Raw genomic sequence first — 18,687 nt, 5'->3', positions numbered from 1 at the left:
CTCTCGTGTCAGAACGCTTTGCTGGAGTAGCTCGTTATTATAGGTTCTCCATCTGCTGTTCTTTCCATTTATCACAACGTAGAAGCGTGTATTATATAAAAATTCTCAATGATCTTGTCATTATAATTAAGTCGAGTGTTATAGATGTTAGTAAACAGGATCCTGTGGTTTATATCTGGTATAAAGCTTATTTGACAAGAATAAGGCGTTTATATAGTTTATAAAGATACCTACCTACCAGGTATAAGTTTGGATTTAAACCACTCCAGGTGGTGTTTCCTTTTTCGTGGCAAGTAAGTATTACTTTCTTGGGCCCTTTGGTGTAGAAAGGATTTTCCAACACGTTTCTTCTTCCTATTCTGGAGTGCTTATCATTTTTTGTGCTTTACATTGATGATTTTGTTTACCGTTTACTGCTTGTAGTATTGGGGCTCTCTAGTTTTATTACTGCGCATGGTTGCTTTACATTTGTGGGATGACAGACATTTGATTTTTTATTTTTATTTTTTTATGAGGTGGCATTAAAAAATACATCATCATCATCATCATCATCAGTGGCGTTACAGCTCTTTATGAGCCAAAACCTTCTTCAGAACAATCCTCCATTCGCCCCTGTCTCTGGCAACTCTTCTCCATGCTCTAATTCCGATAGACTTCAAATCATTTTCTAGGTTGTCTTGGTACCTAAGTCTCGGTCTTCCTCTTATTGGTTGTCCGATCGGCCCTCTTCGGTCAAAAACTTTTCTGACTATGGCATCTTCCTCTCGTCTGATTACATGACCTATCCATCTGAGGCGTGCTACCTTAATGAATTTTACAACGTCAGGTTCTCCAAATCTTCTATACAACTCAAAATTGTAACACCTGCGCCACAACCCTTGTTCTTTTATGCCTCCATATATTCGTCTTAATATTTTTCGCTCAAAACGTTTGAGAAATTCTTGGTCATTCTGTGTTAGTGTCCCAAGTTTCTGAACCATATGTTAGCACTGGTCTTATTAGTGTTTTGTATACAGTCAGTTAAAAAGTACATACAACCCGTAATTTTCACCCTTTTATCATCAAACCCTATTTTTATGGCATTTTTATAGCAAATTAAATTTATTATTTATTTGTTGGGCCGAGCCCATTTGTTGCAACCTCTACTGTACAATGGAACGAGACTGACTGACGAAGGAAGTTTACAAAGTTAGCGATGATTTCAACGAACGTATTTGATTTTAAACGTTTAAAATTGTCCTTGCGCATGAACAATTATTCGCGCGTCGGAAAACAGTCAGAGTTGTATATTTATATAATAATAAATTGTTTGTCAGAAATTGTAAATAAAATTGTTTCTCAGAAAGCATTAAATTGATTCAACTTTTTTCAAACATAATATATTTGAGTGTTTTGCGAATTAATGGAATCAATGTGACATTTGGCAACACTGTCCACACATTTACAACTGACCAAGCATTGAAAATACAACTTTACTTTCCTCTGTCTTTTATTTGAGGGTGTTTTTAGGACCTTTCCCACTAATTTTATGTTCTTTTGAACCATTTTGTGTTGTTTTCGATAATTAGTGAGTTTGTTTCGTTTAATTTCATCATGGATATTAGCCTAGGAAGCGTGAAAAGATTGTCACGTTAATTGAACACACTATGTTATAAAAAGAAATCGCAAGAACGTGTGGAGTCAGGGGGTAGTAAGCAAGATTTTGAAGCGTAAATGAGAAACCAGATCAATGGATGTGAAAAGGTTAGGAAAATGCGGAAGAAAGAGAAAAACAACACCAGCAGAGATTTTACTTCGAAAGATAAAATTGGACCCAAGAAAAACAAGCCAAGAACTCCAACAAGAGGCATTAGGTGTAGTAATTCATAACTCAACTGTTCCGAAAAGACTTTTGGAGAATGCTAGAAGGGCAATGTGTCGACAAAAAAACCGCTTCTAACTGAATGAATGAAGAAACAAAGGCTGTTGTAGGTCAAAAAATACTCTAGATGGACTGTAGACGACTGGAGAAAAGTCCTATTTACAAACGAAACCCACTTTATCGTTCAGGGACATCGGTCGAAATTCTCCATTAAGTCTGACAACGAAAACTTTACACCATCTCATATTGATCAAACCATAAAACATCTAGTCAAAAAAATTTTTTGGGTAAGTATGTTTTTCATACATGGTTTGGATCTTTGGTACCAATCGAAGGCATGATGAACAGCCAAAATCACAAATCCATGGAACAGCGTTTGGACACAGAAATCCAAAAATGTTAGCCCCTAGGAGGAGCGATTCTTCAACAGGACTCTGCTCCCTGTCACAAATCAAATCAAATGATGGAATTTTTCAAAAATAAGAAGATTATTGTTTTAGATTGACCCGGTAATTCGCCAGATCTCAACCCCATTGAAAATTTATGGGCCATTTGCAAAGCTAGACTGCGCAAAATCGACTGTAGTACAAAAATAAAAATGATAGAAGCGGTCATTCAGGTTTGGTTTCGAGTTGAAAGGATATCTGAGAACTGTCAGAAGCTCGTAGAATGAGTAATTGCAGCCAAAGGGGGACATATTTCCTACTAAATGATGTAAGTTTACCTTTATAGTTTTGTGAAAATATATTTATTTTTCTAAATAAACTGATTTTTAATTAAAACAGCCTTTGATTCCATTAATTCGCACAGTACCGTATATATTACTCATGTTATGTTGCATCGTATCAGACGAGTCGTATTACATCTCGACACGCTATGATAACTCCTATGTTTTAAAATGTCTAAGATAAAATAGCAATATCCACATAAACCGATGAGATATATAAATTTTAATAACCTCGTCTACACAACAAAAGTAAATAAGACAGATAAACGGCGTTCACTATCTTACCTGAACGGAAATTCCAAAAGAATTGAGTACAGAGATTTGTCAGCCACTTATTTCTAACATATCAGACAGGAAAATATCTATCTACCTTTAGTGGCTAGTGCATTTAGTTAACTACGTTCTTCATCCAGAAATCTGTCTAGAACAGGTGAATTTCGTGGTTAAGCGGCGTTGCCGGAATTATTTGTATTCGCTACAATCAAAACTTACTACTTAATTAGAATTAAATTTTATAAAAACAATAAAGAACACTAATAATAACATACTTGAATAAAGTAGTGTTCATATAAAAAGATATTCCTTATCAGTCAAATGCACATTATACTTGTTAGTTCAGGGAAATAAGATTTTTCTCGTGACACTGACACAGCGACGCAAACGAGTTGTTTTGAGTAGCATGGACCTTTATAACAGTAACCTATCTGTTTGATTTTTTGGACTTAGTAATTATTAGAAATCATTCGAATCATTAGAAATTATAAGCAAAAAGTATCCAATGCCACAGGATACTCTAAATCTAACAAAGCACTGCTTATCTATAAGAAGCAAAGATATAAACAAGGAGCACCGATGGGTTCACCATTCTCACCAATAATAGCAAACTTATTTATGCAAGGAATAAAACTGCGAGCAATAGGAACAGGCGAACACAACCCCAAACTTTGACATACGTATGTGGACGATACTTTTATCCACGTGTATGGATAATATTTCAATAATATCCACAATAAAATCCAGTTTACTATGGAACTGGAAGAAAACGAACAACTACCATTTTTAGATGTGTTAATAATAAAGAAGGAAGACGGACACATAGGACATACAGTATACCGAAAACCCACACATACCGACAGATATCTACACGCAGATTCACATCACCATCCTGCATAATTAAATTCAGTAATTAAAACTCTGGTGACAAGATCGGAAAGAGTGCCAGACGAAGAACATCAAATTAAACAAATACTTAATGTGAAAATAGCGCTAAGAAAAAACGGCTTCTCAACATATACCATTGAAAGGGCTCAACATGCTCAAGGAAGAATTAAGGACCCAACAGGAGACGCAAAACCAATGCCATTCTAACATATGTAAAGGTTACAACAGGGAAAACACAAAATAGAAACGATATTTAATACCGACAGAAAAATCTCAACTATTTTACCATACTTCTTCTTCTTCTTTTGGCATCATAACCCTGGATGGGTCTTTGCCTGTCTGGCTATGTCCTTCCATTCAGATCTCTCTTGTGCCCTTCTTCTCCATTGTCTTATGTTCATTGTTTTCAGGTCGTCTTCCACGTCATCCAACCATCTCGTTCTGGGCCTTCCTTTTTTTCGCCTTCCTATGGGCTTCCATTGTAACATTTTCTTTGTTGTTTTTGCATCATTTTGTCTCTGCACATGTCCCAGCCATGACAGTCTTTGACTTTTCACAAATCTTACAATGTCATAACCTTCATTTAACTCATTAACCTCGTCGTTTCTCCTGATTCTCCATGTGCCATCTTCCTCTTGTACCGGGCCATATACTTTCCTCAGTATTTTTCTCTCGAATGTCCTGAGTTGGGCTTCATCTTTTTTCGTCATTACCCAAGTTTCACATCCATAGGTTACTACGGGTCTAATCAGTGTTCTGTAGATAGTCATTTTGGTTCTTTTGTCTAATAATTTCGATGTCATCAATCTTTTATTAGCATAGTATGTACGATTCCCGCTGGAAATACGTGCATTAATTTCGCTACTTACGGAGTTATTCTGATTGATTTCTGTGCCGAGATATGTAAAGGCATCCACTCGTTCGATAGTATAGTTGTCTATTGTGATATTATTTTCATTGTCAGTTATTCTTTTGACTGTCATATACTTCGTTTTTGCTTCGTTTATTTTGAGACCTCTTTTTATTGCTTCAGGATCAATTTGCTTGAACACTTTCATTAGTCGTGGCTTATTCCTACTAATGATGGCTACATCGTCTGCATATGCAGTAATTTGTACTGATTTGGTGTTTATATGGCCGGTTATATTGGATTTTCTGATGACTGCCTCAAGAACTAGGTTGAATAGCATGGTTGATAGGGCATCTCCCTGTCTTACTCCCATGTTGATGTTAAACAAGGGAGTCAGTTCTCCATCTACTCTGACTGCGGCTTTTGAACCCTGCAATGTCATTTTTATGAGGCTGATGTATTTCTTAGGTATACCTAGATTACAAAGGTCTTCCAGCCTTTTGTCTCTTTTCACACTATCAAAAGCTTGTTTAAAGTCTATATACATACATATTATATAGGTCTATGTCGTATTCATAAGCTTTTTCTTGTATCGTTCTTAGTATGAATATGTTATCTGTAGTGGCTCTATTTGGTCTGAATCCATTTTGATAATCACCAATTATATTTTCGGAGTACTCTAATAATCTATTGTAGATTATACCAGAAAGAATTTTGTATATTACATTTAGCAATGTAATTGGCCTATAATTCTGGCATTCCCTCTTATCTCCTTTTTTATATATTGGCTGTATGAGGCCAACTGTCCATTCCTCTGGCATTTGCTCCTTCGTCCATATTAATGTTATTAGGTAATGGATTCTTTCCCAGAGTTCGGATCCTCCATGCTTTAATAATTCTGCCGAAATTCCGTCCGTTCCTGGTGCTTTATTATTTTTTAGTTTATTTATTATCTGAACTACGTCTTCATAACTCGGATTTTCGATGTGCAGCTCCGCCGTATAATATATTGTCTCGTTCTGATCATTTTCGTTGTCTGCATTTAGATTTTCTTCGAAATATTTTACCATGTGCAAAACAAAAATATGGTTAGAAAATCAAGGAGGATACGAGATTTCATAGAGACTGTGACAAATAGTACACCAGGGCAGACCAACCTAAGAATCAATGTTTATTTATTTATTTATTTATTTATTTATTGACGGGCTAAACCCCTTTCCAGTTTTTGTGCAATATGTATAAATTACAGTAAGATACATAAGCTAGCTACAACAGTTTTTTAACATGTTTTTTAAATGATGCAGTTGAAGTATTAAATAATTCTAAATCTGTTTGGTAATTGTTCGCCGTACGTAACATCCTAGAAATAACTTCATTAAGTCTATAATTAGTAGAATGGAAATCTACAAAAAACAGGTCAGAATTACGGGTTCTTCGCATAGATATATTAAATGAGATTAAACCCAAAATTTCAGGGCAATTAATAAATCCATTTAGAAGTTTATGTAAAAAATATAAGTCGAATTCAGCTCTTCTTGTCTCTAATTTTTTGATTTTAAGTTGATTAAGAATATAACTGTGAGTTTTCTGGGTATTATAAAAAGGACACCATATAATACAGCAGTATTCTATAATTGATCGCACTAGCGAACAGTATAATATTTTAAACGTAAAAACTGAAAAGTCCTTTGAATTTCTCTGGATATATCTTAACATTTTCAGGGCACGTGAAGTTATGTCACTAATATGATCATTAAAGTTTAGTTTTCTATCCAGTTTCATCATCCAGCCTCAAGAGTCCACTGCTGAACATAGGCCTCTTCCTCATGTTTCCAACCCCGTCTATCTTGCGCCGCTCTCATCCAGTTTTTATTGAGTCTTCTTAAATCGTCAGTCCATCTTGTAGGTGGTCGACCGACGCTTCTCTTGTCTTCCCTTGGCCTCAATTCCAATAACCTCTTTGTCCATCGCCCATATGTCATTCTGGCTATGTGTCCTGCCCATCTCCATTTTAGTCTGGCTATCTTCTCGATGATGTCAGTCAATCCGGTTCTTCTCCTGATGTCTTCGTTGGTTATTCTGTCTCGCAGAGTTATTCCTAACATGGACCGCTCCATTCTTCTCTGCGTGACTCTCAGTTTGGTAGCTGCTGCTTTTGTTAAGGTAAGTGTTTCTGCTCCGTACGTCAAGACTGGGAGGACGCACTGATCAAATACCTTTCTCTTTAGGCATGTGGGCAGCTCACTTTTAAAAGTTTCTCTCAGTTTTCCAAATGCTGCCCACCCAAGGCCGATTCTTCTCTTCAGTTCATGAGTCTGGTTATCCCTGCCAATTATAATTTCATGTTTCTATCTATATTAATAATTTCTATCCAGTGTTATACCCAAATCCCGTACCTGATGTATCTCTGGCAGAACAGTACCATTAAGTGTGTAATTATTATTAAAAGAAGCCTGCGTTTTACTAAACGTGATTTTAACACATTTTCTTTAGATTTAAGTGTAAAACATTTATTTCACACCAACGTGAAAAATTATTTAAGGACAACTGCAAACATTCACAATCAGAGAGGCAAGCAATAGATCTGAAGATTTTTATGTCATCAGCGAATAAGAGAAATGGGCCGGAGTTAATTGCTGTAAATCGTTAACAAATATATTAAAAAGCAGTGGATCCAAATGAGAACCTTGTGGAACACCTGATGTTATATGAATTGGTTTTGACAAAAAACTACCATATTTAACCATTTGAGAACGATTAGACAAATAATGTTTAATCCAATTGGAGATATTATCGCTAATGCCATAGCCACAAAGTTTGGCAATCAAGATCTCATGATTGACTCTATCGAAAGCTTTTGAAAAATCAGCATATATTGAATCAACCTGAGAACCAGACTCCAACGAGTTAATGATAAAATTTGTATAATACACGAGATTTGTAACTGTGGATTTACCTTGGCTAAAACCATGTTGTTCACCAATTATTATGTTTTTGCAATCAAAACTTAACATTCTATTTACAAAAAATCTAATAGTTTTGGTAACTCTGACTGTATACAAACTGAACGGTAACCCTTTCGCTACGGGCCAAGTATCGGTTGCGCGTTGCTCATATACGGCACCGGGAAAATTTTGCACTTCGCGATCGAGACGGTCACTCAGTAGTTTATATTCTTTATATTGAAGTGGTTGAATTGTTTTCCGTTTGTCGGCAGTTTGTTTATATTCGTTTTATCGAAGTAGTGGAATTGTTTTTCGTAAAACTTAACGTAAAAAAACGGCATTTAGAAAATACGGCGCTAGGGTGAGTGATGTGCTGCCGTGTATGTACGACATCAGTTTGGTGTATTTGCGGATCGTAACGTACATGGACGATACTATAATAAGTATATATATATATATATATATATATATATATATATATATATATATATATATATATATATATATATATATATATATTGTTATGTTTCTTCTTTCCCAACCAAAGAAAAATAAATAAAAATATCCATCGGAATAAAATTTTAAGATATCATTATAAACAAAAATGTATATATTAATTTAAGATAAGATTTAGTGTAGATAAGAATAGAAAGTGGTTTGGCAAACGACCTTTTTCCGTTTCAAACAAAATTATCAAAAAAACCTTTGTTTAGAATTAGAAGACATTTTACCTGTAAGTTAATCTTTTCATTGTTTGTATAGTCGAGTATTAAATGACCATATTCTAATCTTTTGAAATATGTATAAATGATGTATTGACAAAACCAATTTTAAAGTAAGCTATTTAGTTTTTCTCTGAAACCGAAATTAGGCTTTTCCAAAATCATGGTAAACACAATTTGAGATTTTGATTGGACGGTCGTTTTAAAATGGGAATTTGTGAGCCGATCATGAGACGGGAGAAGTTAGTCATATTTTGGTCATCGAAAGGAAACAGTCGTTTGTCTCAAGATAGGGTGTGGTTCGTGAGTTTGGATACCGGCGTAACGAAAAGAAGTGAATAGTTTGAAGAAGGAGATAACAAGTAGATTAAAAGAGGTCCTTGTATCTACCGTGGGCATTTTATAAAGTATATGTGAAAGTATTCTTACGGCATCAAGTTGACAAAAGGAGGTCCTGGTGTCATAAATAAATAGCTGAGTTTGGAGAAGTGAATCAGGTGTTTTTTGTGTAGTCTGCCGGAGGTTTGCAGAGACGTTAAGAAAGAGCCGAGGTGCCAAAGAGAAGAGATCACATCGTTGAGGAGACTGGACTTTTCTGGGTATTTTCCAACATACAACTCAAGAAGAAAATAAGCTGTAAGTGTTTGTACAATTGAATTTTATATCTGTGAAGGATCGTTTCGACATCATGGTCATTAGCATTCAAATTTAAGAACTGAGGTTTTGTTAGGCTAATCAAAAGTTTAAAATTTTGTTGTTTCTTGTTTCAAGTAAAGAAAATTTTAAGTAAAATTGGTTTTCACGTAATATAAATGTATGTAGCTTTATAATCTTATTATTATAAAAATTTAATTTATTTTCTTGTATGCTGATTGATAAGATAACGACAGAATTTAATAATTGTTTTATTCGTTCAGATAAAATAAAGAAACGTAAATATTTGTAATATAATATATTTGTATTCTTATCCTTTTCTTCTCTATCCCGATAAAAGACAACTAGAAAATCTTTTGAATCCATCGAACACAGGTAATATAAGGATTATTTTACTTTTGATAACAAATAAATTATATTTCTTTTTTATTGGCTCAATAAACTAAGATTAAAGTCAAAATAAACAATCATAACAATATATATATATATATATATATATATATATATATATATATATATATATATATATATTATAGTAAGTAAGTTGGACAATGTAGAACGTACTATTAGGATTATAGCTCTCCAAAGATGTAAATACTTAAAAATGTACGGTGACAGAACCTGAACGATGGAGATTAATTTGCGTAATAGTACGGCGCTCGCTCATCAAAGCTGCAAATGAAAATCGTACTTTTACGGCAACAGTATCGAAAGGGGTAATTTTCAGCTTTATCGTTATGACCAGACTTGAAAATTGGTTTTAAAAAACTAGATTTCCAGAAATCTAGTTTTATAGTTATATTGCGATTTAAAATGACAGAAAAAATGTTTTTTCCGTACAATTTTTTGAAAATTATCTTTTACACAAATCTTCTCCTGATAATAACAAACACAACAAAAAAAGAATTATCTAATTTGCTGTAGTCGTTCTGAAGTCATGCCCGTCCAGACAATTTGCGATTAATTTTTATTAATATATATATATATATATATATATATATATATATATATATATATATATATATATATTATATTTTATTATACTATGGCAACAATGCTAAGTTCGGAGAAGCGACCATAACAATCCTATCAATTCCATGTATATCTCTTTCTGGCTTACCTATTCCAGTAATTGGACGTTGCAATGCAGTCTACAGCAATTTGCAAAACGAAATATACGTGTTCATATGAAATTTCAGTTCTGTAAAAAGGATAGTCTAAAATACATTATACCGATATGCATTCGTATATTCATTTTATTTTTAAATTTATGGTTTCCGACACGGTGTAGAGAAGAGTGCATTTTATTTTTTAAATTATACGTTCGGGATGTTAACAATATAGTCTGTTAACAATATTTAAATTGTTTTAATTGTAAACTTTCTCGTTAACGTAGAAATGTACTGTACATTTTTTATAGTATTCAGTTTTATCTAATAGTGGTGCATAAATTATATAAATAACCGCTTATATGTGGCGCGCCAAAAAACTGAAGCATAATACCAAATACGTTCATAGAATTCTCGACGGACGTGTAGTCAAGCAAATTGAATGAACTGTACTCGGTTTTCAGTAGCGTGTTGTTGTATTACATTATGTAATTAACAAAGCCCGAATTAATACGTTTTGTACCGGACAGCAACCAAAAATTGATCTAATATTGACATTGTTCGAATGAAATCATGTATCAATTATATTATTAGTAAATAACCGACGAACCTTTAAAGATATCGATTTATTAATTTCTTTGGTGAAATAAAAGCCCATCTTGTGGAAGAAACTATTCTACTTCCTTAGGTTCCATCTCCTTAAGAAGGTGGGTACTTATCAGGGTAATTTTCACCTTTAAGACTACAGCTCCGAACAGGTCAATTCAACTACATTTTTACCTTTTTTTCTCAGATTATTCAACCAGCAAATGTGCCTTAATCGTATTCATCACTTTCTTTTCCATTTTCATTTTTCTGAGGATTCAGCATTTGTTTGTATGCCTACTTAATTTATTTTTTAATGTCCTTCTGTAGGTCCACATCTCAAATGCTCCCAGTCGGTCACTCATTTCTTTGTTTAAAGTCTAGTCTTCCACTATATATTCAATACAGAATGACAAATGACTTACTTTTAGTTGTAAACCCAGGTCGTTACTTCATAGCACTTTTTTAGTTTTATTGAATATAGCTTGTCCAGTTCTTATCCTTATTTCTTCTGTAAATTCTTTTTCATCACGAAGAGTACCAAAATATCAATATTTTTTAACTTTTTCTACTGGCACTCATATTATATTTAAAGTGACTTGTTGCTATGCTTTTGCAATTTCCACTTTCCTCTTTAGGATCTACCACATGAACCAGGAGCGCCTGGTTCTTATCTAAAATGTTGCAAACATTTATAGTGTAAAAGTATTTTGTTACTTATTACTTTGTTAATAGAAGAACGGGAACAAAGATATGAATATTTCCGTTCCAATATTTGTACATTTTGTTTTATCTTTTTTTTGTGGTTCATTTTAATTTTATATAAGTATCAAAATCATATACAGTTTTACAAGTGCTCCTTTTACGCATATCGGTAGTGTAGCTTTTTTTTAAATATCTTTCCTTTGTAGCTCATCCTTTTTTTATTTTGGTCGCACATTTTTGTATTTTACTGTCTGGTTTGGTGATAACTGGCTATTTTCCAACAGTTTGTTGAGTAGCTGCGCAGATTTTACATCATTTTAATGATTAGGTGCGGGTTCCATTCTAGCAGGATTTTATTTTTGGGAACATGTAGAAGTCACAGGGTGAAATCTGGCGAATAGGGCGGATGTCCATGATTATGATCTAGTTTTAGGCCAAATAGTGCTTGATAGAGTGAGCGCTGGTGCGTTGTCGTGATAGAGAATCTAGGAGTTCTCTTTCCATATTTCAGGCATCTTTTAGCGATTTTTTCTCTTATTTTTCTTAAAGCCTGCTAATAATAATAATGACTAACTGTCTGATCTTATACTACCTATTTCATTTGAACTTCGCCCCATATACTGAAGAACAATTAACATCGCCTTGAATTTAGACTCACTCATCCTCGCTTTTTTGACTTTCGGGAAGTTTGGAGTCTTCCACTGCATGGATTGCCGCTTGATTTCAGGGTCATATTAAAAAATACAAGTTTCGGTCTAAGTTATAACCCTTCACAAGAAGTCTGAGTCGTTGTTAATGCATTCCAAGATTACGATGCATCTTCTGTTCCTCCGTTAAGATCCTAGGCACAAGCTTAGCACACGTTTTCCCTATGCAACATTTCTCACAGTTTTTTTTATTAATAAGTATATACATATTCAGCAGTTTGTGGTAATTCAGCAATCAAAGGTGGTCAGACGACATCAAGCGCATCTAGCACAAGTGGATTCAGCAGTGGAATCAAACGGCTGATGATGATAATGATGATTCCACAATAGCCTCAAATAATTAATCGAAGATTTTTCCAAACCATTTTGGCCACTTTTTGAACGTTAAAGTTACTTTGTAAGTAACAGGTTTCAACATCCTCCCTCTCCTCCGTAAAACGTTTGTACCTTTCAAAATCTGGGGGCAAGAGATAGGCAATCATCCCCCGGGAACCCTCTGCAAAGTTTAATAGCTTTCAGACAGGAACTTCCCTACTTTTAATCAAAACTAAATTCCCTGTTTGCTAAATTTTATTTATCTATTTTTAAGTCGCGAGTAATTGTTCACCTTCGTTTATTAAACATTATAATGAGATTATTTTTGAATTTAAACGTTTTGAAATCGAATACCTAATTCGTTGTGTTCAAACAAGATTTTCTTAACAAATCTACCCGTTTGTCTCATGTAAAGTTTTTAGCCATATTATGTGTAAGTGACGTAAGAAATTTCTATTTTTTTTTTGTAGTAAGTAAATTACGTTTATACATTGTATATGATTTAATAATATTCACTGGATAACATTGTGTAAATTATTTATATTTTAATTATAAAATACTATATAAATATGTTGAAATATACCATTAAACCACCTTTGTTCGGTTTGGTTCATTAATTTTATGTGGTAACCTAATCAACTATACTATTTTTAGTATAGTTGAAGTAAAGTCCAGCGCCCACGGTGCAACTGTTTTAAACTATGGTCTAAAACCGATTGCTTTTTCAACTATTTTGTGATCTCGGCAGCGTAAAGGCGTAAAGGCAAAAGGGTTGCAATTTTTTGTAACACCTTATTATATAAATATTTGGTATATTTGGCCAAAATTTTAGGATATAAATACTTTAAGATTCGCCATATTATACAGAAATTAAAGACTGGTCAAAAAAATGTTGTTTAGATTGTTTTGGATAGGATAAAGAATTATTATTGTTATTATAAAGAATAATTATTATTAACTGAATAATTGAAAAAAAAAAATGACGAATATTTCTATTTTAAGATATTATTTGAATTTTGGGTACACATTAAAATTGGCAGTTGGAGATAAGCAAAAATGAAGAGGCTATTACAAAAAATATTAATCTGTTGATTTTTCAGAATAACGAATAACTTTTTCACATTGGAAATTTAACGAAACATCTGAACATGATTCATTTGTTCAAATATCCATGGTAGATGAGAAATATATTTATGAAAAAAGCTTTGTTTCTTTTGTTTCAGAAAAACTGAATAATTTTTTAAATTGGTCTTTCTTATACCCACCATTTTGCCTAATTTAACATTGTATTATAAGCTGGTAACATTATATTATAACTAAACTGATCCCAAACGCAGGTGGGCAAACACAGGTTTTGTTTAGGTTGTAAACCGCTTGCAAATGAAACTAGTTTTCAACCGTTATTTTAAACCATTTGCCTCGTGGGCGTTGGAGCAATACAGACTCTATTTCACCGTTTGTGGTACATATTTCCATAAAGTTATTTAGAAAAACTGAGATGACAGAAGAAACAATTTTAGAATACGAGTAAAATTTTATGCTCTTTGTCTTATCTTTTGTGTTATCTAATATTTATGTTTATATTGTTGAACAATAAAGATATTGATAACGATTTTCACATTAATTTTACAATTCAATACTCGTATGTCATAAAGCAGTTTCATTTTCATTAATACTGATAACAAAATGATTTTATCTCTATTCTAAATAAAACAAATGACAAGTGGTTATATTTATCTTATGATTATTATATGATTTATAGTTTTATATTTATCTGAGTAAATTTTTGATACAGCTAATTATTAAATAGGCATCTACAAATTAATCATTTTCTTACTACAAAATGAACTGTCATATCTCCTGATCGGTAGATATAACGATTTTCAAGACAACTCCCAACTTAAAATGAATCTTCTAATAAAAATGATTACAATAAAACTAAAGACAATTTTGCAAAGACCTGCAAGGAAAAATACATGAAAAATATTTAGTTGCAAATAATAAATTGAAAAATAAGAAATATTTCGAAAATTAGGTATACAGTAAGGTCTCGTTCTATGCGGTGGATACGTTCCACAGAAAAGCGCATATAAAAAAATTACCCTTCTGCAATTTTAACAAATTTTACCTACAGACTACTTATACTAACTTTTGTCGAGGTTGCCATATCACTCGTTTATATTTCTCAACACATTTTATTTATTTTCAGAATTGTTTTTTATCCATTGGAATGGCTTGTGAAGTTTAAACCTGTTTTTCGTTTTTTATTATGAATTGTGACGTCAGAGTTTTAATTTCGGTGTGATATCCGTGCAATTTTTTAAAGTGTAGAAAATATGACGACGCGTGGAAGAAAGAAAAGCAAACAAGAAAAGGACGGGTTCATCAAAAAAGTGTCGTCACTTTTCAACCTCGATGTGGTGAGTTATTTCTCTTTTGTTTCGTTTTGACTTTTTTGCATTTAATTTACATGTTTTTTATGCCCTACGATATAGAAAATGTTTTTTATTTATGTTTATTAAGTTTATGATAGAAAGCGGGTAAACATTTAATTAAAATTTTAAGATGAAACAAAAACATACATTAAGAGCAGGCTAAAGCTTAGACTCTAAAATTAATTTAAAAATTGTGAGATTTAAAGCTTAATTTAGTATACGCTAAAACCATTTCAAAAGTGGGACACGTTAGAGTTTAAAGAAATATAGAGCAGGATGTCAGAGCTAAATTTATATATAAAATACGTTTCAAGATATGTTAATGGAGTATAATAGAGCAGCATTTCTGTGTCTGATTGACCTAAAGAAAGCGTTTGACAGAGTCAGACTCAAAGATGTAATCCATCTTCTGTATAATAGAGAAGTTCCCCTAAATATTATAAAAACTATCGAAAACATCTACCAAAACAACAAAATCAAAGTCAGAATAGATGGACAACTTAGAGAACCTATAGAAATAGACAACGGAATTAGATAAGGGGATTCATTGAACCCCATGCTCTTCAATTTGATCATGGATGAAATCAATTCGCTAAGGATTTTTGCTTAGTTGAGGAGATATGTTGTGGAATGCAAATTTTAGATTCCCCATGTCTCTAATAACATCTTTATCAACGTCTGTTTTGCCTTGCAATTCTTAGAAGGCACAGATTAAAGCAAAAATCTGAATTTGGTTTCGAAAATTAGTTTACGGATTTTATATCAGATGTCGCTATTTGCGTCCATTCGAAGCCATGTTAGAGTTGCTTCCTAAGACAGAATAGTTTTATTTTCACTCTCAGAGCGACTGCGAAAGCCGTTCTGAAGAGGCCTATTAGGCCGAAATACGTATAAGCGGATACACAGACGCACTATACGTGAAATCAAATCTTTTCCTAATTAATTAATAGTTTGTAAAACGAAGAATTGTTAATTTCAATAAAAAACGCAGAATTTACTTCGTGTATTTTTCAGCATTCAACGGATCATTCTGAAATGTTTACTGAAGTTGCTTTTTCAAATTTCAAAAGTTTTCCAACTTTTTCAGCGTTTATGATGTAAAAATTTTGCAAACAGCATTTTATTCGTTGTTGAAAAATAAAAAAATTCTATGGTTTGTAGAAGTCTATGCCATCAAAATATACATTATACATACATACAAACATTAATGTTTGTATTTTGAGAACGATTTCCGGAGTGGAAATTGAAACTTTAATAATAGAAAAATAGTAATTACATTAAGATGCCACAAGAAAATAGCTTTAGAACAATATAAATTGTATTAAGATGTCACAGGAAAATAGAAAATAGAAAAACAGTTATTCAAAATTTTAGGAGATTGTAAATTCTGTGTGAAAAACTGGTGCATAGTAAACATTTTAAGCAAAAAATTACATATATTACAAAAAATGTTAGTCAGTTTAGATTCCACGATCCGAGAACGGTTACAGTTTCATAGATCAAATTTATTTTTTCTTGAACAAGACATTGTAACTATTGAAGCTTTTGCTTTTCGATACGATATCGAATTCTGATTTTGATACAATTCTTTTTAGTTTACATATATGAGAATTCATATGAGAATCAACTAGATTTATTCCAATTTGTTTAAATTCAAAAACATATTTGTGTTAATTGTGGTTTCAGTTGTGTTTGATAGGAAAATGATTACGTAGTATTGCCAATAATTGACCAAAATATTTTATTGTCAAATTCGAATGAGTTAAAATTGCGAAAACCAAAGAACCTGATTTGTATCAACATAGCTAACCATAAACCCCCTATATATCCTACCTCAAAATTCAATTTCAAAACATAAAAATATGTATATTGAAAACCGCGCAATTTTTAATCATAGTTGGTTATACAAATGATTTTGTAGCAGAATCCAAAAATAAATAAAATTTATGACGCCTCTTTAAAAAGCTATTTTCCACGTGGACAATCTGTACATCAACTATATTTTAAATAAGTTTTTGTGAAATTTTACACCAGCACTATAAAGGGTGGCGAACATGTACATGAGCTGTATTACTATTTGATATAATATGAAAAGTACAACAATACAGTAGGTTAAATGAGAAAACGTTTCGTAGCTGTAAAATCATTAAAATTATAGTTTGTTTTCATCATCTTAATACTGTATGCGTATACTGTAACAGGCGTAAACAACAGAAAGATGTTTACGCCTGTTTTATCGACTATGAGAAAGCATTCGATACTATCAAACATGACAAACTCATAGAACTATTACATCTTTCAGGACTTGACACTAAGGACATACAGATTATAAAAAATCTATATTGGAATCTATATATGGTGAGTGAAAATGTAACCATTTCGAGAGGGGTTAGACAGGGCTGTATTCTTTCGCCACTGCTTTTCAATCTGTACACGGAACAAATATTTCTAGAGGAACTGGAAGAGTACAACGAGGGCATCAAGATTAATGGCGTACCAATAAGTAATTTTCGATATGCAGATGATACTGTTATACTGGCCGACAACATCGAAGATTTACAGATAATGCTAAATAGAGTAAATACAACTGGCAACTAATTTGGACTGAAGATCAATAGAAAGAAAACTAAATTCATGGTGATCAGTAAAAAGAACATTCAACATATCGACCTGAATATTGAAGCCGAACGTATTGAAAGAGTACACCGATTTAAATATCTGGGATATACAGTAAATGATAAGTGGGACCCAGACGTAGAGATTAAGATCCGAATTGAAATAGCAAGATCGAAATTCATCAAAATGAGAAAGCTCTTAAGCAACCGCCACCTAAGCGTTAACCTCCAATGGCGCGCCACGAAATGCTACGTACTCTCTACGCTACTTTACGGAGTTGAAGGGTGGACATTAACAGCAGCAACTATAAAGAAGTTAGCGGCTCTAGAAATGTGGCTGTATCGACGCATACTGAGAATACCTTGGACAGACAGAGTGACCAACACAGAGGTATTAAGATGAATGGGTAAAGAGGTGGAATTGTTAACAACTATTAAAAGGAGAAGAGCGTCATACCTGGGCCATGTGTTCCGTAATGATAAGTACAGTCTGCTACAGCTTATCGTGGAAGGCAAGATTGAAGGTAGAAGAGGTTTGGGCAGAAAGAAGAAATCCTGACTGAGAAACTTGAGAGAATGGTCTCAAATACCAGAAGCTGCGAACATAATACATGCGGCACAAAACAGAGAAACCTATCGTTTGATGGTCGCCAACCTTTGGTAGAAGACGGCACATAAAGAATACTGTATGAAAGCTTGAATGGTTGGAAAGAGTGGTCCAGTGGTGATGGACTCGTTATTGGGGCAATAAAAGCTGGAGCGGATATCATCTTAAAATGAGTAAGCGAATTGTTTAATAAATGCTTACATGAGGGTACGATTTCAAAAGATTGATACAGTGCAGTGATTGTCTTTTTACACAAAAAAGGTAATATTACTAAATTAGATAACTATGGACCCATTAGTCTCTTGTGACATATATGCAAACTCTTTATGAAAAACTTAAAGAAGCGACTAACACCTAAACTTGATTTCCATCAGTCCAAAGAACAGGCAGACTTCAGGGCAGGATATGGCTCAAATGACCATTTGCATACCATAAAGATATTAATGCCTATCTAGCTGTTGATGATGAAAGCTTTAAACGGTTGGAATTCTTGGTCCTGTGAGATGTCTCAATGTTTACCTATAGATACTTGGAGCCACAGATATAGGAGATTTAATGTTTTACATCCAATTTTTTGAAGGATGCAAAGATATACAAAATTTGATGCCATACATTTTTCTCCTTTAAACTTCATTAATATAGAGCCCCCGTCTTTTATTTATTTTATAGAATTATCTTTTGTAACATAT

General features: G+C 33.0%; 1 protein-coding gene across 14 annotated transcripts in view; it reads left to right on the top strand.

Annotated features, from left to right (window-relative positions):
- The window catches only part of dlg1 (MAGUK family member discs large 1), a 1,569,679-nt gene that overhangs the window by 1,001,637 nt on the left and 549,355 nt on the right, over positions 1 to 18,687 (top strand). The window contains exon 2 of one of the 14 annotated variants that reach the window (XM_072523868.1): positions 14,551 to 14,761. The exons of the other annotated variants lie outside the window; for them this stretch is intronic. Within the exon in view, the coding sequence (XP_072379969.1) occupies positions 14,678 to 14,761 (84 nt within the window). The 5' untranslated portion in view covers positions 14,551 to 14,677. The remainder of the gene's footprint in view (positions 1 to 14,550; positions 14,762 to 18,687) is intronic. 14 annotated transcript variants of the gene reach the window in all.

Source organism: Diabrotica undecimpunctata, chromosome 2, assembly GCF_040954645.1.
Source record: "Diabrotica undecimpunctata isolate CICGRU chromosome 2, icDiaUnde3, whole genome shotgun sequence".
NCBI classification, from domain to species: domain Eukaryota; kingdom Metazoa; phylum Arthropoda; class Insecta; order Coleoptera; family Chrysomelidae; genus Diabrotica; species Diabrotica undecimpunctata.
Note: the sequence above shows the minus strand (reverse complement) of the source record. Positions and strands in the feature narration are given on the sequence as shown.